Raw genomic sequence first — 23,077 nt, 5'->3', positions numbered from 1 at the left:
AAAGTAAATCGGTTACCATGCGATATGAAACACCCTGTTTCCTGATTATTTGATTGCATTTTTCTTCTAATGCCCCATGGACTCTCGGCTTATGCTTAGCAATGTCCCCTTTATTCCGGCAAAAAAGAAAATTTTGGACAGCCTTAATAAAAGCCAATGGACTTTGTCCATTATGGGGATGTGAAACCTGTACATTTTTTCTATGGGCAGGTCCAACTGGGAAAGAATTTGACCCTAGGTGTAATGTCATTTTCACCCACGTTTATTAAGCTGACACTCAAAGATGTTTTTTGTGTGTAACTTTCCTTTTTAGAGTACGGGGGGCAATTTCGCGAAGTTGCACCGGGCTGGCGGAAACATGATAATTTTTAAAATATTTTTTTAGAGTTTATTTATTATTTAGTTCGCTTTCGTGTCCCGAACTAAAAATGGCTAGTTGCGCATCTCTATAAGGTGCATATCGATAGTTTATACAAATTGAGAAGCACGCAAGGGTGTACGTTTATTTAAATATTATAAAATGAGCCACTTCTCCACTTTCAATGGCAACGACGAAGATGAAAACGAAGCTGAGCAGAAATATGCACACCTTATAAGTGGGTAATGTTGCTGCCAAAACCTTGATTGCTATTAAATCTCTAATTTGTCCCCACCAGATCTGGGAAATGCAAACCACTCCGCTGTGGAAAACAGTTCAGGAAGAGCCGGTCGTTGCAATTGGACGGAAGATGAGGTGGAGATCTTTCTGGGTATCATCCACCAACTGAAACTGCAGTCTCCACTGCGAAGACCCCGCAACGAGAAGGTCTTTAAGGTGATTTCACGGGAAATGGCCAAACGAAGCTGTCCCAAGAGCCCAAAGGAACTAAGGTTCAAGTACCATCAGATGAGACGGCAGTATGTGATGGCCAGGAACGGCGGGGAGCCTTACGAGCACTTCCAAGCGGTCCACGAGTTGATGCAAGGAAACGGTGGCTCCGATCTGGAGGAACAGGAACTGGACAGCGACAGCGATGGCGATGGTGAGGCCGACGAGGACCAGTCCGGCATGATCTCGGAAAGCGATGGAGATGGTAGGTGCAATCACAAATCTTATCTTGTTAATAAACTACAATGTATTCGAAGCCAGTGTTCAAATCAAATCCTTGTCTCTGAGCTCTCCAGAGAATTCCAACCAAAAATTACATTTTGGTGTCTCTAAATCTTTGAGTTAGGCATTAAAAACCATCTGTAGGTTTACTTATTAAAGCTTCTCAACCCTCATCTCACAGAACCCTCCACTCTTTCGCAGCTGCCCTTGATGCCTCCAGTTCGTCGATTAACATCGTTCCCCGTTGCAAGTGGGCCGAAGGCGAGGTGGACATCCTCCTAGACCTGATACACTCCCTGGGGCTGCGAACGGCTTTGCTGCGGAAGCGCAATGCCAAGGTCTTTAAGCTGCTGGCCAAGGAAATGGCAAAGCGCAATTGCCACAAGGGTGCGGACAAGCTGCGCATCAAGTTCCAGCTCCTACGACGGATGTACAACAAGGTCAAGAACGGCACTGGGGATACGTTTGAGCACTTTGAGGCTATGCGACAGGTCCTGGATCCCACCGAAGAGGAAGCGGCCGCAGAGGCTGAGGCGGAAGCCAATCTCAGCAGCGCCAGCGACAGTGAGTTTAACGACAGTGACGAGGAGGAGGGTGATGCCTCACAAAAAGGCGGAGGTAGTACTTACCCAATTTTATTCATTATTCAATCTTGAATTAAACCCTTTGTTCCCCCAGCTCACTTTTGGACAGACGAAGAGGTGGACTCATTTCTACTGACCATCAGGGACAATAGTTTGATTCACGCCTTGGATGGCTCTAGAAAACGCAACTTTCAGACCCTGGCGCACATTTCCAATATCTTGGCCAAGCAGGCCATCAAACGCACTCCCCATCAGCTACGCAACAAGCTGCGATTGCTCTTCAAGCGGCATCGCGAGGCCAAGGAGCACGGCTTGGATAATGTGCGTATTTTGCCCCGACACTTTGAACTCCTCGAGGAACTAATTCAGGCACCGCTGGAAAACAAAAGGAGCATCATCCCAAGACCCGTCCGCCACACCAAACCTGCCTTTTCCAAGCCACCAAGCAAATCAAATGTTCCGCTTGAGAGTGACAGCGAAAACTCCAGCTCCACCTGCGATCTTCTAAGAGCCGCAGCCGACAGCGAAGACTACGAGGATGCCATGGAGATGGAGGAACCAACGCCGATTGAGGCCCTTTCAGCCATCATAGATGGCCAGAAGCAACTGCTGTCCCAAATCAAATCCGCCAACGAGACTTTCCTGCGGCAGCAACGAGAACAGCAGCAGCAGTTCCTGCTCCAAGTAACCGATGTTATGCGTCGGGACCGGGAGGAAACTCTACGCTGTATCAGGGAAATGCTGCAACCGAAATAATTAAAACGCCACTCAAGCTTCTAAAACTTTTATTGAATTGAATTCGAAGTTATTGCAAAAAGTTTTCATTATTTATATATATTATATGTATGTATTCTATATTCATATCGTGTATGGTGTTCTTGTGACCGTGTCTTGTGTCTAGGGTTTTTTCTCATTCACTGTGAACAGAATTTTGGTTGGAGTTACTCGCAATTCGCAATTTTCTACGATTTATCTAGGTTTTTGTATAAGTATATTCGTAATTTTGAGAGATTTCTTTGTTATTTGATATGCTACATGTTTAGAGTTTTCGTTATTCTTGGGATTAAGTTAACAGTTGGATTTATATTGTTTGTTTTACAACAACTAAGCAAGCTCGTCATAAAATATGTGTTGCACTCCAAAAAAAAAATAGAAGGTAGAGATAACTAAAATGCTTCTGCTGATCTGATCCGATCTGGCTTGATATATTATATATTATGTGTATGTTCGTTACGTTACGCTCAGGCACAAAGTGTAAATTACAAATATCTCTCCGCGTCTCGAAAACCATAGGGAAACACAATCAATCAACGGATTTTCATTTTGGTGGTTAATTATTGCATTCATTACCTAGCGGTGTGTGAGTTGCTTGTATCAATATCGTTATTATTCTTTTTGAGTTTCTGTGGCTTTGTGTCTCTTGGAGCACGGCTGAAAGCTTGGCTTGACTTGGCTGCTGCTGCTGCTGCTGCTTTTTTATTTCTCAGTGTGTGGTAACAACATTAACAAGGTGTCTTTTGGAGATTATGTGGCTGTGGCGTGGCTCAGCAGTAACAATCTAAGAGCTGACCGGCTCGGGCAGTGGGTTCTCGGTGATGCGTATCTTGTTGCTTTGGGTGCCGTAGTACAGCGTGCCCGATGTGTCCGTGGTCACGTAGGCACGGTTGCCATTTCCGGTTACGGCGCCGCTGCCGCTGCCACTTCCGTTTCCGTTCTCCAGATCCAGGTCCTCATCGTCGCCGCTGCGATTATCCGCGTTGTTATTGTCCGCCTGGCCAGCGCCTGTGCTGGTGGTGCAATTGATGGCCGTCTCCCGGAGCCGATTGCCCACACGGAGGCTCAGCTGCCGCTGGCGATCCCGCTCCCTTTCCCGCTCGCGATCACGCTCCTCCATCGCCTGCTGCTGCTGCTCCCGGAAGTTGGCAAAGAAGATTGAGGAGTAGGTGGAGTACTTAGTTCCACAAGGCGAACTCGCTGGCGTGGACAGCGGCGTTGCTGTGGCAGTTTTTTAAGTGGTTGTTGTTTTGGGGGGAAGGTAGTAGTAGTTTGGCTTTTGTTATTTACGTTATGTTACTTGAGAACATGTAAGTTGTTGGTTCTTGTTCTTGATGGGTGTTTTTCTTTATACACTTTCTAAAAGGCTTGCCTGCTGTTTTTGAGATGTATGTCTGTGTGTGGTGTCTGTTTGATTGCATGGCTGCGGTCTAAATAAATGTAGCAGGGATTTTGGAATCTCAGTAAAAAAACATTTAAAAATCATCTACCTAATAAGTTTTTGTTATTTTAAATTAAAGAAATATAAAACTGGAAGGCAATTGGCCCTGACTTAAAGCGGACTTACATAGCTACTTAAATCTGAACTGCATTTTATTCTTTCTCTGTTTTTTTATCTCAGCAATTGGACAGGATTTCCTTACCTGAATACAAACTATTTGGTCCGTTTAGTAAAAAAGTTTCGTATCAAAAGGATACACTGTTCAGGCCTCCAAGGTAATATTAAAGAATCTATTTACTTAAATTTTTGAATGAACACTTTAGAATCTTCTCAATCTCCTGATATCATACTATTTTTTGTACAACTCAGCAGTATTACTTAACTATCATTATTTAAACCGCAACTGCAAGTTTTCCTGTGGGTGTGTGGTGCAATTTGCATGATTCGAGATGAAAGCGGCGACAATCTGCTGCTGCTGTTGTCTCTATTATTATTTAAATTATTATTGTTGTTTGTTGTTGTTCTAGTTGATGGACGATATGGAGGGGAAGGGAGGAAGCTGGGCTGAGATTTCGCGATGATCGATGATATCGGTGATCGGTTCGATGGCTGCATGGCATGCGGATGTTGATGTGGCGCCACCTGTTGCTGGGATTGGATGTTGCTGCTGTGACGACGATGTTGCTGCTGTGGGAGAGAGACGACGCGACTCCCTCTGGCCAAAGACCCGATATACTAGATAGTATCCATCCAGCAGGATGCAGTACATCTGGCCTCAACGTTACAGTTCGAAATTTACGTTGTTCGTTTATTTGGAATTCTCAAATATACAACAAAAGCTTACACTTTCAATTTTCGTTTCGTTTTTATCGTTTTTCTCGACTTGCGTTATGGTTAGTGTATGTAATTTGTATATAATAGCGTTGTCATGTATGTATATTTGTATAGTGTGTATAAACTTATTGCTTCCGTACATTTAAGCTGTGTTGTGGGTGGTGAAAGCAGCCCGTCTTTTAAGGCAGGTGGAGAAAAGGGTGACACAACGAAAGGTAAAATTATGTAGAGTACATAATGCAAGCAATGCATTTATTTATGTAGACAACAAACGAAATGGAAACTAAATCTTTAGCTGCTTTCCACTCATTAGCTTACTAACTAAAAATCGTATTAATTACAATAACTGATTAAACATAAACAAAAGAGCAACAAAAAAAATTTCAAAGGAAATCACAGAAGAGGAGAAACCGAAGCGTGATTATTTTGCCCTTAAAAGCAAAGCTGTGAACCATTTTTTCGAGTAAATATTGTATTCATTCATTTTTTGTTATGGGTATCGGGTGATTATCCAATTGCTCCTCTCACTCTGCCCCCCCTAAATTTAGGGGGCTGTGCCGCCGCTGCTGCTGCTTTTAGCGCTGCCGCTGCTGCTGCTGTTGCTGTTGCTCTCTCCATTCGCTCTTCATGCCGCTCTGCCGCCGCCCTTCACTGCACAGTGAGCTCAATTTGCGTGGAACTGCTCCGACTGACCGTTGAGATTTTGCGCGCCAGCTTTTGCAATGTGCCAACAGCTTTTGGAGGTTTTTCAAAATTGTTCAATTGTTTGTGGTTGTTGTGGTAATAGTTTTCGTTTTCGTTGTTGTTGTTGTTGATGTTGTATATTTTGTTTTCAATTTGCGTGTAAATAAATAAAACAAATGAAAGGTCAAATAAATTAAAGAGTTATTCTAAACAAAAGGCGTGTGTGCAAGAGTGTTTTTGGTGAAGGAGAAAATCAAAGAGCGTTGTTGGAAAAGCGAAAGCGCATCATAGCCCAGAACCGAGGTCGCACTGTACTCGAGAAGCAAATCTACGTGTAAGCAGGCGAGTGTTAGTCATTGCACTACTCAGCTCTTTGAATCCTAAGGTGTTCGGGGTCGTTAGAAATAATTAGCAGTATAAATTTATAACTATCTTGAGAATATTTTAAAAATAAAACATTATATGACTCAGAATAAGAAAGGAAAGTAGTTGTAATATATTATAATCTACCCATAAACACCTTAAAATATCAAATTCCATCCACTAGCTGTGTGTGTGTGTTTCTGTGTAGTTTTAAGCTCTACTTTGCCTATATATCTGTATATACGAATGTTAAGTTTGAATTATTGTATTAATTAATTAGCTAAATGCATTCCAACTAGATTTCGGGTTTGTTTTTTGCAATTTTTGTTGGGTATTTTACTGCTTGCGTGCTTCGGGTGGCGGATCTTCCTACTGAGGTTTCTCGGACACTACGATCACAGGTGCGTTATTGTTCAGGTACAAATATACATACCATATATACGATTATTATATTTAGTTTGTTGTTGAAATTATAGAGAACGCGCAGTTGCATTAGTAATTTGTTATTTGTTGATTTCGGTATTTTTTTTGTTTTGAGGGGGATTAGAAAAACCAATTTCGAAACGAAAAGAAAATCAGAATTAGAATAGAATTGAACAGAACGGAGGAAGTCGTAGGTGAATGCAGCAGAGAGCAAGTCGATGGATTGGATTGCATTGGCCATGAAACCGAATGGAGGTCGCGTGTGCAAGATTATGGATTTATGGGGTGCGGGTTTTGACATGTTCGATCGATTGAAGTTGCAATTTCGTGTGGAAGATTTTGTTTGTATATTTTTTTTTATTTGGATTTGTGTTGCGTGTTGTTCGGTTGTTTTTCGTATAATTTTTTTGGCATTTTTTTTTTATATTTTTTGTTTTGTATGTTGGTTTAGCAAAAACAAGCAGTTTTGGAGAAAGGAAAAAGAAATGAAAAACAAAGTAATGAACATCTTGAAATATCTTTTCTTGTTTGGTTGCTGTCGAGGATGCAAAATTGTCTGTATTTTATCGGGTCCTAACTATAGGGGTATAATTTGGGTTGAAATTGGATAGATATGTGTATAAAAAGTAAACGCTTGATTTTCAACAACTTTTCGATTTTTATTTTGAAATACTTTGTTTAGGTACAAATACTTTGGTTTATTATCAACATAATTATGAACGATCAATGTAAATTTTTGTTTGTTTTTGTATAGTTCACCAATTTATAAATATAAAATTTTGCACAATAGGTTTTTGGTTTCGTTTCATTGCATCTCAAAAAGCTTTTGATTCTCAAATACTCTGGTATTAGGCTAAGATCATGTTAGGTCAAGATCGTTTGTTCTTTGTTGTGTGCGTGTGTCTCTAAAGAGAAAATTAGGGGGTAGACTAGGAGCATCTCTTGAGGGAAAACTGAACTGAACTGAATCTATCGAGGGAATATCTTGCTCCGAACGGAAGGGACTTCTAGGTTAAGCTGCTGAACTGCACATAGTCCCAGTCTTCGGGTCTGAAGTACTTGGCTAAGACAAGTAGGTGGTTAAGTAGTGGTAGTTGCGGGTTAATAGAGGGTTTAGATAGAGTGGGTACAATAGATTGTTGAGATTGTAGCAGAGATTGCTGAGGTTGTTCAGTTGTTGTAGCATTTGATGTTGCTGTTGTTTTGGCTGTTCTTGTTGTTGTGGTGGTTGTAGGTGGTGGTGTGTGCGGTGTTCTAACACTTACCGTAGCCCTCGCCCTGCAAGAAGAGCCGGAAGGCCTCGGCCAACTTGGCCGGCTGCTCCTCCAGCACCAAAGCGCAATCGGAAATCTGTCAGGCAGACGAAACACATTAAACTCAATAGGAAATCAATAAGAATACAAACACGTGCGATCAGAAGAATCGGAATAGAGCTTACACATTTTAACGATATGTCCTTAGTGATTGGCAAATATAAGGCCTTACTGTCTGAATCTTTGTTGGATTTCAGATCAATAAAAAAATTAATCAATAAATTTAAGGAACAAATATTCTTGTCCTTGACGTTAAAAACTAGTTTTCTGGATATTCAAAAAAGCTTTAAGGACCGTAAAATTTCTATTCCATTCTGTTGACCGCACATGCGAGTTAAAATCTCTAAGAACCTTCATCCAGGATGAGTTTGTGGGGTCTAGGCGGCCGTTGAAGGTCACCGTATCGTCTACGTGTGGCGATAGCGAGCCCGTGATATTGATCACCGGCATCTTCAGCGTGGTGGCCGCCGTCTCGGTGCCCGGAGTTCCTGGCGGAGTGCGCGCCAGATGCAGGTCGTTGCGATGGATGTACGCGTTGATCAGCATGGCCAGATTGGTCGGGTTCACGCCACGCTCAAAGTGCTGCTTGTACATCTGCACCAGGTCGTGATTGCGCTCCTCCGGATTGCGTCCAAAATGGTGCCACATCAGGTAATCGATCACGCCCTGTGTCATGCCCTTGGTGCGCAAGAAACGGGCATTGAAGCTCTGGTAGCCCCACTCGATCCAGCCCGACTGCGTGGAGACGCAGTTGATCAGGCACAGAGCGCCCACCTTGTCCGGATGGGCGTGGGCAAAACGGGCCAGAATATTTGCTCCGGCACCAACGCCGAAACCAATCACCGACTTCAGGCCAAAGTGGGAGAGCACGAACAGCAGCTGTGCGGCCAGATCATCCATGGTTGGATACACATAGCTACGGGTGGAGAAAAAATATTGTTAGAGATATGTAAATAAAATAGTTTAAAAAACTATAACAACGAACGTTATATTTTGTGATAGTGTGCTCAAGTTACTCAAAAAATTAAAAAGGACTTCTCAGTCTTTAAGCAAAATAAAAAAAATATAATGCGTTTGCTATAATTAATATTTGAATCTGAACATGTGTTAATTTTTAGTTATTTGCAAAATTCTGTTATTAATATTTTCCAAAAATTTGTTTTGATGATATTGTAATTGACGATGTGATGATTTTAAACAACAAATTCTTACTCCTCTGGCAAAGTGGGGGCACCCTCCTCCTGCCCAGGAGCCGTCACATGGTAAACACAGAAGTTCTCCAGCAAACCTCGCATCACTGGAAAGTTGAAGAATCCAGCAAAGCTGGTGGCGTCTAGAAGAAATTGAGAAATGAATAAGAATATACATTTGGTAGGGTAGGGTACTAGGCCACTCACAGTTGAGTCCCAAATCGTGGTAGGTGACGATGGCCGGCTTGGCCGTATCGCCCTGTATGGCCACATGGACATCGCCCTTGTCCGTGGGCACGCGTCGCTGTTCGCAGGCCTCCAGGATGGAGCCGCGGGCATTGGGGAATTGCAGCTGCACGGAGCGCAGTTCGATGTCATCCATGGGATCAACGGGCATTGTGCTGTTCGGATTGACAACAAGACATTAATTAGTAACTAATGAAGCGTACAGCCCTTGCTTAGTGGGATTTTTGGGCAGCGGCAGCAGAAGTGGCAGTAGCAGCAAGGTTAGCTGTTCATAGACTGGCATCCTGTGAGTTTTTGTGGCTTTGTGTCGGGAGGATATGCATCCTGGTTTCGGATATCGTCTAGAGGCTAAAGGACTACTGATCGGTGGGGATATACGTATTTCAGGCATGAGTTGATCTCGCTGCTCTCCTCTACTCTAGTTATGGTTCATATGTATGCAAAACTCAAACAAATCAAGACGAAAAGTATCGGTTAATCAACATTCGGAGAGATAGAACAATTTGGGATGCTGTTACGGGGTTTAATTGTCAAACTCAAGTCTAGGCAAGTACTTACAAACTAATGGTTGTCTCTTAACAATACTAGTACTCGTAAATCAAACACTATGTGAAAAGTTAATGAACAAAGATAACACAAGGTAAATTAAAACGAAAAACTCTAAACTTGTGTGTCGTGAGAGTGTTTTGGGTGTTTGATTTTTTGTTTTTTCAACTGGGTTGCGTTTTGTGTTATCGTGTATTGCATATATCTTACATATTCGGAGGGGTCGGGGGCTTGGGGCCTAATTACACAATACCCTGGGAGTTTTCTCTATAGAATCCTTACTTCTTTTTACTTACCCCAGCAGGTGTGCCTCCTCGGCAGTGTGTGTTGGAGCTGACGGCATCTTGGTGGTCAGTGTCTTACCGGATTTGTCGCGGTCTCTGAAAGAGATTCTATGAGCATGCAAGCAAAGAATAACCAAAGGAACACAAAAATCGAGGCAAGTTTCTGGCAGACTCTGTTCCGAATCGGCTAAAAACTTTCACCGTATATGTTTTTATTTTGAATTGGAGATCTTAAGAGTATATTCACAGGTCGGGTGGGTTGTTTTTAAGAGACAGACGACAGCGATACAGAGAGACACAGAGAAAAGGAGAAAGAGCAAGGTGGCATATTTTGTTTGGCTTGATGAATAAAGCGGAAGCGGGGGAATTCTTGTCAAGGTCTAGGGGTCCTTACGTAAAACGTAAGCGAATGAGTCACGCAATGTCATTCGGGGTAAATGTCGATGGATGTAAGCGATGTATGAAAATGACAAGCGACAAACAAGTGGCGCCAGGAAAATGCGACCAGCTGGCAATACTAATTTGACTTTCTTTTCCCTTTCACCCCCTCTAAAGCAGACATCACCGTAAAACAGGAAAAGCGTGGATACAGGGCGGAAAACTTTTGTTTACCTTCTCGCTCTTCTTGGGATAACAAAAAAGTTTTACTGCAGGGACCGAACTCAATTAGTAAATGCTGTAGGTGTGGGAGCAACTCAGGTGAGGGATGAGAGTTCATTATCCTCGAATACATATATTTATATATATAAGTAGGGTCATGGCTGTTTTCATTATCACCTTTAATTGGTTACGTGATTGAGCCTGTAAGCATCGCACAGGGAGTAATTGCATAAGCAGAGCTTATGGCAGAGGAAAAATGGATGGGCTGAAGGAAAACTACTATACATGTCATGAATTTATAATAGGATACTAATGGTTGGGAGTAAATACCTCATGAAACAAGTATCTTTTCAAGACCGATTGTTTCTGATTCTGGTACCAAAGACATTACAATCTTCGAAAACCCCAATTATGAACTTTACAAAATTGTTCACCTAGTTTCTATGGAAATTATGGGCTACCCAATAATTGAAGTACTATTTTAGCAGACTAATTACAGGCCCCCACCTTTAATTCCCTTATAAATCCATTATTAATCTAAGCAATCAATTTCTGGAATAGCACGCAGACCCCCGTGAGTGTAAATAATTGAAATGTGGGAACACAGGGGGATTATTCCTGGTAATCAGCTGTTTGCATAAGCTATCATTGCTTTCTTTTGAATCTCAAGCAATAATAAAGCGCCCAGCTAAAACCGGTACGGCAACCAACCGGTTAGAACTGCTCGGTATCGGTTAACTCCAGGACAGGCGCTAAGTGCAATGCACTGTTTTCAAAGAAAGTAAACAGAGAGTGCGAAATCTGGAGTAAGGGAATATACATATTTATAATTTGTACGGTGAATATTAATTGGACTAAATCACTGGACGAGTACCACTTACATACGATGTCAGTGGCTGCGGAAATATTAATTAAAGCCACTTGAGATCGCCAGCAATCGTAAATAATCGTGAATTCTACGACTGGTATGAATAATATAATTTCAAGAGTGACCGCAAATAGAACGAATGTGGGTCGCGACCGGCAACCAACTAAACGACTCGAGAGCCCAGAGTTCAGTTTATTTTCTGAGCTCTGTTTGCTGTGCTCTCGGGATTGTTGTATTGACAAAACTGCTAGAACTGCAAACTGCAGTTTGACCTTGAGCCATGGCTAACCAGAAACGAAGTTAAATTTCCGACAATCTTCACTTGGGGTCTAAACTATTTCGAAATGCTCTACTTTAGGGGCTTTACCTATGAATTTTTTAAATTATATCCCCCTGTTTTATATTTTTAATCTAAACAAGTTCTAATTAAAGAGACTCTTGTAAGCAGTAAGCTGTGTATATCTGTCAGTTGATGCTGATGATGATGTAATGCGAAATGTGAGCAATGCGAAAGGCTTTAAATATACATCATCACATATATACAATTAGTTCTTCCTTCTGGTGGCAAAATCAAATCAAATGCAAAGTGCCTTAAAAATTCAAGAAAATGTAACTAAAACAACAGAGGCTCACAACAATGGCAACAACTACAAACAATCAAAAGCAAGAAAAGCAAAAAAACAAACATTTTCGGTAGACATGCAATCGCAATTAAGCTTCAGGGGTTATAGGAAGCTAGGTGGCTAAGTCAAAAGGGAGCTTTCATGTTCGGTGTTTAAGTGAGCTACACAGAGAATATATGCATATATATCTAGGAAATTGCTAGTATAATAAAACCTCTTTTGTAAAATATTCTGAATAATAATATTCGATTCAATCTAGGGAAATTCTAACCGGTAGGGCTTTCTAACTTTGTTAGGCATATTGACTTCTTGAAATTTTATAAATAATTTTTTAAATGGTACTAAAAAGAAATGAGATCAACTTATAAGGTTTAACATATGTAATAGTTTGAGGTTTAATGAAATTAAAAAAAATTGTTGACTAAAATATTTGTTCATTGTTTCGATCAAACATTTTACATACATTATTTAAGTCCAAAAGTCTGGCATTATTATGGTAAATACATTCAAATATTGTAATGATATGAAGATTGCCCTGTTAAAGTTCCTGCTTTTTGTTCTCTGTGTAGATATAGTGTGGGTCAGTTGGGTGGTGTGTTTCAGTGGTTGAGTGCGACAGTGGGTGGGTGTTTTGTGGACGTGCTAAAATGGGGACATGGATCCGGGACGGATTGGTGATTAAGAGTGATTGGCGGAGAGCTCACCGTCACGTCGCCCGAAGGAAGGAGCTGGGCGGCTGGGTGGCTGGATGGCTGTGTGTCCGTCTGGATGGACTTACCTGGAGCTGCCGACGATGACCGGCAGGCGCTCCGAGCGGAGCAGCTCCTCGCTGTCGGTGGGCGAGGACTTGATGGCCTGGCCAATAGCCCGCTTCACGCTCTCGAAGACGGAGGGCGGGGCCGTGGGCTCTGTGGTCGACTGATAGATGGCACCGCCATTGCCATTGACGGCCGGCAGCGATACATAGCCGCCCTCTGACTGTGGCATGCTTTCTTCCTAGCTCTCTTTTTTATTTATCGGCTATTATTGAGTTAATCGGCTTTATTTGAATTTCGAATTTGGGTACTTAGCCTGCCTTTGCTTTGGTTTCTCTGATAGTATAAACTGAAACTTCCACTGTGCATGCAAGTGTCGGTGTGTGGGTGCGTGTTTTTTTGTTGGTTTTTGTATTAACAATGCTTTTGATTCATCAGCGTCGAGGTGTTTAATGTTTATAGCCGGCAGACAGACAGACAAATACAAAGGGCATTTCGTTGATATTCACATATTTATAATTATTTGTTTGGGCAGCAACAGCGCAGCAGCGGCATCAAAACGTCACAAAACATAAATCATATAAAAATAAAGAAGAAGTGTACACAAAATTATAATAACAAAAGCATATATAATGACAATGAGATTGAGTCACACGTAAACCAGATTTGCGGAGGGTCCACAGCATCAAATGATTGACATGGTTAAAAACCATCAAGCCACTACAGTGAGGTCTTGGTATGACGAAGCTACCACCAAAATGTAGTAAATAAAGCTTTAAGTCATACGATAAAGCCATCAATTTTGGTTGATAATCGTTTAATTGGTTAATAAACAGCGAGCAACAAGAATGAAGACAAAGCCACAACCAATTGATAACAGCAAATATAAATTAATCTGGGAAAAAGAAGTCCAAAACCGTCCATTGGTGTTTAATTAATTATCCTCAAAAACCATTGAAAGCTCATATTTAAGTTAGATAAAAAAAAGTATAGTTAAATGAGTAATATTTTTTTTTTGAAATAAAAACAATTCCATTACATAAATTGTTGTTACTTTTTTTTATGTATGCAATTGCTTCAACCAAAATCCCTTTTTAATACTTTTTACTACCACTCAAACCAGCATATTATAAATGAATAGGGTGCTGATAAAAAAATTGAACAGTAAGAACTCGCTCTTAAAAAAATAGGAATATTAAGAAATAGTAAATTAAAATAATTGTATTATTTTGAAGAATCAAAACATTGATTGCATTTAGTATATTGAAGCTATAATCCTATAAAAGAGGTTTGGGCTTTGAAAAAGTTCACCCTTGTTTATTATAAAAAGCACAATCAATAACCATTTAATATGCTTAAGATATTTTTGTTCAAGCTGTTCTTAATTTGTGAGCGAGTGAACACACTATTATACAGAGTTATCAAAGGCGAGACTGCAAGTCCAATTGGTTCATAAAAAATCTAGTTTTAAATTATTGTAGAAATTATGTAACCATAAATGGTTGGACCTTAAAGATCTTCCGAAACTGAAGACCTCAACCCCCATTTGTCACCATTATCCAAGTGCTACTGCATGGGGGAGCACTGAGCTCGGGGTCAATGTTCGTACTTGAAACAAAATATGCAGGCCAAGCCGCAAGATGACGGGGTTGGGAAGTGGACTTGTGGCAGAGAGAGACTGCAGCAGCAACCCCTCAAAACATCCCCGTCCCCAGCCCCTTTGGCCACCAAACTAGCACATATGCATTACATTAACCCAGTTTGGGCCAAGGGTTGAGGCCTGCTCTCCACGTGCCCTGGCTTAAAGCCAAAGTGGAACACAGGCATGAAAATTTCACACATGCCCGGGAGGCCAAACTATGATTCTTTTTTTCTGTCGTTTCAATTTTCATATAGCTCTTTTTTGAAACTGATTAAGTACGTCATGCGGTTGAAAATTATCAACTAATAATCACCGGACAGCAACAAAGCAAATGCAAACGCTTCACCCACTCCAAAGCTATGACGCAGCCCCTGATACAGATAAATATATACTATTTCGACTGGACAATGTGTAACTGTATAAATCCAAACAACAAACAAAACAAAACTCGTTATGGCTACTATTTTTTGCGTCTTAGGTTTTAGAACCCAGTCAAGCTAAGCAATTTGAATTCATTTTCAAGCTGGGACCTCGGTGCGTATGATGAATGAGGCACCGGGGAAAACATACAGAAGAGAGAAAAAATATATATAACATGGGATTTAAGGGCGGGGCAATGGTGGTTTTAGAGTTTTATTATTCAGAAGCCAACGACTTTAGTATTTTATTGCTCATTTGGCTGCAATGTTATCTGCATAATTTAGCCATTCAAAATGAAACTTTAGTCATAAAATCATGATGTACAAATTAAGAAAAAAGCTGCAGTCATGACATGATATAAGTACGATCCATTGCTGATGGTTTCCGGCTGTCTTATCTTGTTATCTGGAATTCAACCAAGGTTATTGACTCTCTGATTTCTTTAAAAACATATCCAGCTGTCTTACATTATCTTCTTATATGAAGATAACTAAGTCAAATACCGTCAAATCCAATACAGACAACCCCCTACCTTGTAATCACTTTACTTTGTTCAATATTTGTTTAAGACTCAGGCATTATTTTCAATTTACAGTGAATATTGGTTTTAACTGATTAAAGTTTAATTCAATAATAAAGACAAGCTGCATTCTAACGTTTGCAATTGTTAGATAAATAGTTGTTGCTTTAAGGAATAAGTAAAATATTCACTTTAGCAAAGGACCATATATTTTATATGCCAACTGATTGTTATTTATTTCATCAGTTCATATTTCAAAATATAGTGTATTCCCACACAAATGACACTGCATTTAAAGTTCCTATATCCAATGGCATTCGGAAATTCCGACCCCATCCTCCCACCCAGAAAAAAGCTGTTAGTTGAGCTCAACTTTGACCTTTTCTGGGCGATTTATGGGCGCTGATAAAGTTGCGCTTGCACTTTTCACCTCGGCCACACGAAATGATATAATGGAACTAGCGCCATATTCAGATATATATATTCTAGGTGGAATTACTAGAGAGTATTGGTGGCAAGCGATTTATCAGCGGCATCTGGGGCACTTCAATTCCAATAATTGCAGACCAGCGTGTGCCATTTATGGCGAATTATTCATAATTACGATTGCACGTGAAGAGTAGCTTGAGGAGAGAGGAGTGAGGAGCCATGGAAATTAGCAACTAGCTAGAGGGAGACGGCGACAGAGAATGACGTGCCTAGGCTTTTCCCCACTTGTTTTTCCGGCCAGCGCCAAAGGAGCACACGGAATATCGACAATTTGGCAGGTAGCCATGGCAACCGTTGGCAGGTCAACGGGCAACAACAAACCGAGCTCGAGACAACACTCTGAACTCAATCTACTCGAAAGTGTTATTGGTTGAGAGTCAATGCTTCTTTGGGCTTTCAGATTTTTCCCAGAGCCTAAATAATTCAGATTTTCTTAAGGATCAAGCTGATTTGCATTTTTAGATTGAGGTAAAAATTCCTTTTATTATATCGAGGACTTTTGTACTTATGGAATTCCATTTTAAAGATTGTATTTTTGTATGATCTGAAAATATCTTTGAAAACCTGATGTTGATATGGTAATATGGAAATACGTGAACGTAAGATCTTGTTGTAGATCCAAAACACTTCGTAGAACGTTTTATAAACATTATAACCGGAGTATAAAATTGCCTTGGAGGTCGCTTACAAAAGATTGAGGTAAAAATGAGTAGGTTTAAAATAAACAGACTAAAAAGAAATTTTACTCTCATTCAATTGAGGACTTCTTTACACACTGAATTTCATATTGAAAATAGTATTGATTCTATGAACCAAAAATACATTTAGAAACATGATGATGATAAGTTAATAAGGGAAAATGAACATAAGACCTTGCTGTAGGTCCAAAAACTTGGTAAGAATGTTTTGAAATCTTTATAATCAGAGTTTCCGAATTCCTTGTAAGGTCGCTTACAACACGAGTTCCTTTCTCCCCCTAAAAATAGTTGTTCAACTTTTGTATTGACTGCAATTTGTCCGAGCCTTTCAAGGATATCGCCTCCGGTGGAGACAAATTTGCAAAACAGAAATTATTCAAATGTTCTTTAAGGGGGGGCGTTGGGCCATATACCTGCTGGGGGCGTGGCAGGGGCAGAGGTTATGTGGGCGAGGGGGGCAGCGACAGCGGCAGCAAATCACATAAAGGAAATGTCACGCTATGTCAGGCCGCAGGCCAACAAATACAAAAAATACAGCTGAATCGAACAAAATCACACGCCCGACGTCATAACGTTGTTGCAGGATATGGTAGGAATATCTTTCGGGTGTGGGGGCGTGGCAAGGTGGTGGTGGGCCGTGCAGGTTGCCCTACTGTTACGTGTTTGCAATCGATTTGAAAGTTACATAAAAACAGAGCCACAGACCAAGGGCAAAAACGGGGAAAACCGAGGTGGCAAGAGAGTTTTGGTAAACACCTGGAGTGGCCAACAACAACAACAAGAACAACAACCTCAGCAGCAGCAGAAGCAGCAGCAACAAGGCGCCAAAAGCAATTTGTGCGACCAACTTTTCACTGTGTTTGCCTTCTGGGTAAACTGACCTACGCATTAAATATGCAGGAAAGTTAAACATCAGATATATAGATACATATATTATATGGAAGGACCAGACGAAACGAAATACTGGCGATGGCGCCGACAGGTTACAGTGGAGCCATCAAAGTAGATTCCCCGCCCATTCATTTCCACACCCAAAAGCCTCCGCCTAGAGCAATAAAATTTCACAAAACAGCAAATAACAAATGTCGGCAAGAACAGTAAACACTGCCAATGGGTAAACCAATTAGAGCCGATGTCCAGGATAACAGTCAAGTTGGTCTTAATGAACAGCCCATTATTCCATTCCTTTAGTTTAGCTTAGAAAATTGGTCAATTAGGGGGTAGCATTTCCCTTAAGCTTGTTTGCTGAAGGGAATTTAAGATATATTTGTATAGGTTAGAGCTAAGGCGTCATTCAGAATATTCCTATTTTCGATATAAAGATAAAAGTACAATCCCCCAACCTTATAAAAGAAAAAAATTCGAATTTTTTAAGATTTTAATCAAATTTAAAACAGAAAATCTTTAAACTTCTTCCTTCAAAGAAATGTTTGAAGTTTAAGTTCCAATGAGAATAAGCTCATTTTGGAGTGTATTTTTAAAAATATTTTCTGAAGTTTTAAAAAAAATAAAATAGTATTGGAATATAATTACCTTTAAGGCTACTTTTGAACGAAGTTTTATATTTAAATAGGATTGTTAATGTCATTATGTTTTTTCCTTAATTTGACCTGAGAAAATCACTGCTTTGGGCTGAGAATATATTTCGAATTAGGATTGTAGAGATCATGATGACTTTTTCTTGTAGGATTCGAACCCAGGCCAACTCTTTTCCCAATCAGTAGTTAAAGGCTTCACTGTGGCAGCTGCTGACATGATTGCGGCGAAGTTTTCTTTTCTGGAGGTCGTTTAGAGTGGAAAAGCGCCAGCTCCGTGAGAGTGAGAATCAGAGGGCGGGAGTGGGAGGGAGATGGAGACAGAGAGAGAAGGAGGGCAGCAGGGCTGGCATTACGTCAGAGCCAGAAGCCATTTGGGGCTTGTCAAAATTAGCAGTCAGGAAAAGCGAGGAAAGCCAAACCAACAAACCAACTAACCAACGAAACTAAAGCCAAAACACAACAGAAAAAACGAATAAAAACGAACATAATAAATGGATGAATTAGTAAAGATATGACGAGCAACAAGAACAGCAACAACAACATGCATACAACAACTAACTGTTAACTAAGTTAAAGAAGAGTGCGCAAAATATATAATAGTGCTAATTGGAAAACAGATACTGGGATGCAAATGAAAAGTTTAGATGAGGCAGTGTGTTTTCTTTTCTTTTTAATGGGGGCGCAGAGAGAGAGACAGAGAGAGGATAAGACAGAAAGAGAGAGAGAGAGGGGGGAGAAGTAGTAGAGAACTGCAACAAAACAAATGCTCCACTTGCATTGGCGAGAGAGGGAGAGAGAGGTAGATAGTTAGAACTTGATAAACTTATGAGATCCTCTCGAACCCCTCCTCTTTCACACCTTCTCAATTGGCATTTGTTTTGTTGTCTGTTTTGCACTCGTGTGTGTGTTAATTGTGCCCGCTGTGTGTAGGTGTGCGGTGGGAGTTTGTGTGAGTGTTTAGTGGTTGGATATGAAAACTCACCTGACGCTTTCCGTTCTTTTTCTTCTCTTCTTCTTCTGCGGGTCTCAAAAACGAGATAAAAACTACAACCGCTTTTCCCTCTCGCCTGTCTTTTCAGTTATCAAAAAAGATACCGTTCCTTCTAACTGCACTGTCTATGAAAAAATCAATATTCGGTCTGGGCCAAATTTTTTTCTCAGCTTTTCTTTTACAACTTGTGTAATTTGTGTGCTCGTTCTGTTTCGTTCACTTGATTCTCTCGCTCTCGCGCGCACGCACACACACACACACGGCGCTGTTCGCGGTTGCCAGTAATTTCGGGGATCAGTTTCTTGTATTTTCTCCAGCTGCTTTCGAGTCTTTAAATTCCGTTCTGTCCCGTTTCGATGCAGCGCAAATTTGTTGGCGGTGGTGGAGTGTCGACAGAAACATCGTTTCCCCGATTCTTACAAGTTTTTGGAAACATCGATGTTCTGTATCGGTTATCGATGCTTTTGCCACATCACTAACACTATGTTACCGCACGCCCTTCTTTCAACAGCTCTGCCACTGTTAAAAAAACGTTACTTAACTCTGGTTAAGTGGCGCTATTAGAGTATCATTCTATATTATTTTCTTATCACTGGCTGAGTTAACTCAATGTCTTCAATTACATTAAGAAATCTCGAGTCTTTACAAGGTAAATTTCATAAAAAATAAAATAAATTAAGAAAGATGAAAAGTTGCTTGAAAAAAAAATGTTTTGCTGATCTTAGACCTTGCAGGGATGTCGCTAGCAACCTTTCAATTTAACATAACTCAATATTCTTCCATCACTAGTTTCCTATGTCAAACCTATCAATAAAACATAGTTATTTCGAGGCTCGATGTATTCACAACTGAATCCCAGTGAACTCGTCTACTTCCTTTTTTTAAACGACCTTCTTTTTTATAGGATGAATAGTAAACATAATATATAAAAGCGTTAGGTAAATTTATATTTTCTTCTTTCCTCTACCAAGATATTATCATCCTTCACGGCCAACGGCCTTCTGGTTTATAGGAGGAAAATATTTGCTACTATGTATATCTATAATTAACGATAAACGAACTACCCGCCCTATAAAGATACTTCTTTCATTACTTCTTTCACTTAGATTTGTTAGAAAACGTTGTATCTTAAAATTTCTGTTGAAAGGAGAGGGAGAGCAAATTCGAAATTAGCTGGTGTGTAGAATGTATAATGTAGAAAATAATAATACCCATGGTCAGTCTTTTTCGCGTTTTTAAATTCAGAGGCGGTTTTCTAACTATAAGTTATAAAATATCAAAAATAAATATTATTTATATTTATTTAAGAAATACCGATGTGTTGATATTTTGATGTATTTTTCATTTTATTTTACTTAACTTACTTACTGGCACTTACGTGGCTCTTACGTTGGCTGACACTAACGTTTCTGTCACTTACGTTTCTGGCACTTACGTTACGTGATAGCGGCCAGGAACATGTGTTTTGTATTGAATTGTTCAGAATTTTGAATTTTTTTATTGACAAGTGGAATTCTGATTAAAGAAACCCCATAGCTAAGACTTAAGTGCAACAGGAAGAACCAGCCAGGCCAGCAAGCAAGTTTAACAGTTCACAAACATGCCGAAATGCAGTTAACTTATTAATAACTTTTGCAGACATGCCGCGACCCTATCAGAGGGCTGTTAGATTTGCCAAACTCAGTGCCCAGTTAGAGGCCAAAAACGGGGACGATGACTCCGAGGACGAGATCGATTTTCCGGAGGATCCAGAGGGAGACAATAGGAATCAGCAAGAGTATATGGTGAAGACTCTGGATACCGCACCGCATTTTACCTTCGCGGCAGCGAACACTGGAATGTTGGGCCAAATGCTCCACGACCAGGACGAGGATATGGCGCAGGACTTTCCCAATTGCTTGGTGACGGTGCCACTGCCACTGTTCGTGGCCCAAGACGGGCAAACGCCCCGTGTGGAAGCCTGCGTCCAAAGACCCCATGATTACGAAGATTGGAACCGGCAATTGAATTCCTACAACGTCTATTACAAAAAGCGCACCCAAGCGATGAAGCAGCGTGAGCAAAAGCACCGGGAAAACGTCTACGATATCACCCTGTTTGAGATGGCCGAGCATATTGCCCGACAGGAGAACCCCTTTTTCCGGGATGTCTACGATTACTATTACACTGGCGGAAACCTCAACACGATTCCGTTCGAGGGAGGTGGTCATTTGGCCATGCATGTAAGCGGTGATAAGCTGAGGGATCTGAACTTTTCCGAGATCAATAGTGAGGCGGAGTTGTGGCATCCGTTGCATTCGGCTAAAATGGACGACGTTTCCAGCGAATTCTTCGAACTCTTTCCATTGGAGAGATTGCCGACCGATTCCGGCCATAGGTTCCTGGCACGCTCTTTAAAAGAGGTTTCGCTGTACGAGTTGAAGCGAGGAGAGGATCTGGAGTTGGAAGATTACAAACTGATTTGCCATAGCAAGTTCAGCAGTCAGGAAGCTCCATTTACCAGCGCCGCACAATCATTGGGCAATGCTAATACCTTGGCCCTGGCTTGCCAGGATCGCTCTATGCTCTTCGTGGACATTTTGACCCAACAGGAAATAGCCAAACATAATGTTCGCCTGCTTAAGGGACTGCAACAAACCACGAGTACCTGGGCACAGCTATTGCCAGCAGATGGTAACACCTTTCACTACCTCTCGCAGCCTGTTCTGCTCACCGTGGATGTGAGATGCGATAAGCCCCTAAATCCTTGCTTCGCCAGCAAAATCTACTCCAGAACCTGCGAGACTTTCTCGTGTTTAGCCAAAGGTGTAAATCCCAATCTCCTGTATGTGGCTAGCAATCACAAACTCCACTGCTTGGACATGAGGTGTTTGGGTAAGAAACTGGCCGATCGTTCTGTCGTCACCTGGACACATCAGTTGACCTATCCGCCCGTTTTTATGGACACATTCGCCCACCGCGAAAGTGAATATATAGCATTAGCTGGAGCTTTTCCCACCGATCTGCGTATTTGTGAGCTGAAAGGATCTGATGCCCAGTGTGTAGATGAAATGTTCTCACCTGCAATGCCCTTTTCTCCCCCAACCCAAGAAGAAGCTTTAATCGATGCTCGTTTGAGAGGCTTTGTTGATGTCTATTCAGATCTGCCAGAACGGGTAAAGACATGCCGCACAGGACTGCGCTTTCATCGATTGGAAGCGGCCAGTGATCAGGCTTTTGCCCAGCTACTGAGTGCAAACAGCTTAGGAGACGTTTACTGCCAAAGACTAACGCTTAGAGACGATGACGACCATGTCCAGGAGATAAGAACCGGACTCCACACCACGGAAGCCATTCGTTACACTGCCAAGATTATCCAGCAGCGCGTACAACGCCAAAGTCTCCGTTGCTCCGAAGTACAGAGGATACCGCAAATTAGAGAAATATTTCGTGAAGCCGCAAAAAGGTCAAAACCGGATGAAAAACCTGTTATAGTAGAGGAAATCGAAATTGACTATGGAATAGAAGATACAGATGTGTCAGAGGACGAAAGCCAAAACACCGAAAAAACTGAAAAAGAACCAACGAAATCCGAAAGAAAAGGGAAAAAGAAACACAAAAAGAAATCCAAGGAGAAACCAAAACAGCAGCCCAAAAAGAAAACACCTGGTAAAGTAAATATAAAAAAAGACAAGGGTATAAACCGTGGACCGTGGCAGAAGTCTGCTTACAAATTATCTCACTACACGGACTTCTTGTCGGTCCGTTTACTAGAAATATGGAATATGGAGGAGTTTGATAACACAAGAGATGTAAATAGAGAAATGTTCCATGAGCGCTTGCAGGATAAGGAATTGGAGCCGGAGAAACGCATGGCCGATTGGCTAAACCAACTGCCCAGCCAGCCAGAGAACACTCGAGGAGACGAGGTGACGGAGGGGAATCCCGACCTGGTGCCGGGAACGAAGCTTCCCAAGCTATACGCCGCCACTACAGCAGAGTACTTAGAGATGAATGGGCACATTAAGGAACAACCAATTACTCCCAAAAAGGAATTGCCTGTCACCTTTAGGCACGAGCATTCGATTCTCCTGCCCGGGCAGAATACTATCATCGAGGGGGACCTTAATCCCAGGCCCGCTAAGAGACCCAAGATCAAGCACGTCATGGGGTTCTAGTATT

At 41.3% G+C, this 23,077-nt stretch overlaps 3 protein-coding genes across 16 annotated transcripts; 2 read left to right on the top strand and 1 right to left on the bottom strand.

The window, feature by feature from the left end:
• Nucleotides 1-468: 468 nt before the first annotated feature.
• Nucleotides 469-2,531, top strand: LOC108009262 (uncharacterized). Of its 2 annotated transcripts, XM_017073460.4 has the most exons (4): nucleotides 469-596; nucleotides 657-1,073; nucleotides 1,292-1,708; nucleotides 1,769-2,531. In XM_017073460.4, exons 1-4 carry the CDS (start codon nucleotides 521-523, stop codon nucleotides 2,428-2,430), a joined length of 1,572 nt encoding a protein of 523 aa, XP_016928949.3. In that variant the 5' UTR covers nucleotides 469-520; the 3' UTR covers nucleotides 2,431-2,531. The 2 variants fall into 2 exon arrangements, with proteins under 2 accessions (XP_016928949.3, XP_065719891.2); XM_065863819.2 differs by lacking the exon at nucleotides 469-596 and having other exon boundaries at nucleotides 893-1,073; nucleotides 1,272-1,708.
• On the bottom strand, nucleotides 2,443-19,302 carry MESK2 (misexpression suppressor of KSR 2). 13 transcript variants are annotated; one of them, XR_010653696.2, is made up of 9 exons: nucleotides 18,908-19,300; nucleotides 12,642-13,041; nucleotides 9,785-9,880; nucleotides 8,904-9,097; nucleotides 8,719-8,839; nucleotides 7,858-8,422; nucleotides 7,459-7,543; nucleotides 6,204-7,256; nucleotides 4,671-5,457 (listed from the first exon to the last, which is right to left on the bottom strand). XR_010653696.2 is itself a non-coding variant. In XM_017073446.4 (8 exons), the coding sequence occupies exons 2-8, from the start codon at nucleotides 12,848-12,850 to the stop codon at nucleotides 3,233-3,235; spliced, it is 1,707 nt and encodes a 568-aa protein (XP_016928935.3). In that variant the 5' UTR covers nucleotides 12,851-13,041; nucleotides 18,908-19,302; the 3' UTR covers nucleotides 2,443-3,232. The 13 variants fall into 13 exon arrangements, 11 of the variants coding, with proteins under 11 accessions (XP_016928935.3, XP_016928936.3, XP_016928937.3 ...); XR_010653697.2 differs by having other exon boundaries at nucleotides 9,785-9,868; nucleotides 18,908-19,299; XM_017073446.4 differs by lacking the exons at nucleotides 4,671-5,457; nucleotides 6,204-7,256 and adding an exon at nucleotides 2,443-3,669 and having other exon boundaries at nucleotides 18,908-19,302.
• Nucleotides 19,303-20,348: 1,046 nt separating this feature from the next.
• Nucleotides 20,349-23,075, top strand: TAF1C-like (TATA box-binding protein-associated factor RNA polymerase I subunit C-like). The gene is made up of 2 exons (XM_017072161.4): nucleotides 20,349-20,494; nucleotides 20,555-23,075. Exon 2 carries the CDS (start codon nucleotides 20,557-20,559, stop codon nucleotides 23,071-23,073), a length of 2,517 nt encoding a protein of 838 aa, XP_016927650.3. The 5' UTR covers nucleotides 20,349-20,494; nucleotides 20,555-20,556; the 3' UTR covers nucleotides 23,074-23,075.
• Nucleotides 23,076-23,077: the final 2 nt, after the last annotated feature.

Source organism: Drosophila suzukii, chromosome 2R (assembly GCF_043229965.1).
Source record: "Drosophila suzukii chromosome 2R, CBGP_Dsuzu_IsoJpt1.0, whole genome shotgun sequence".
Lineage (NCBI taxonomy): Eukaryota > Metazoa > Arthropoda > Insecta > Diptera > Drosophilidae > Drosophila > Drosophila suzukii.
This window is presented reverse-complemented; position numbering and strand designations above follow the sequence as displayed.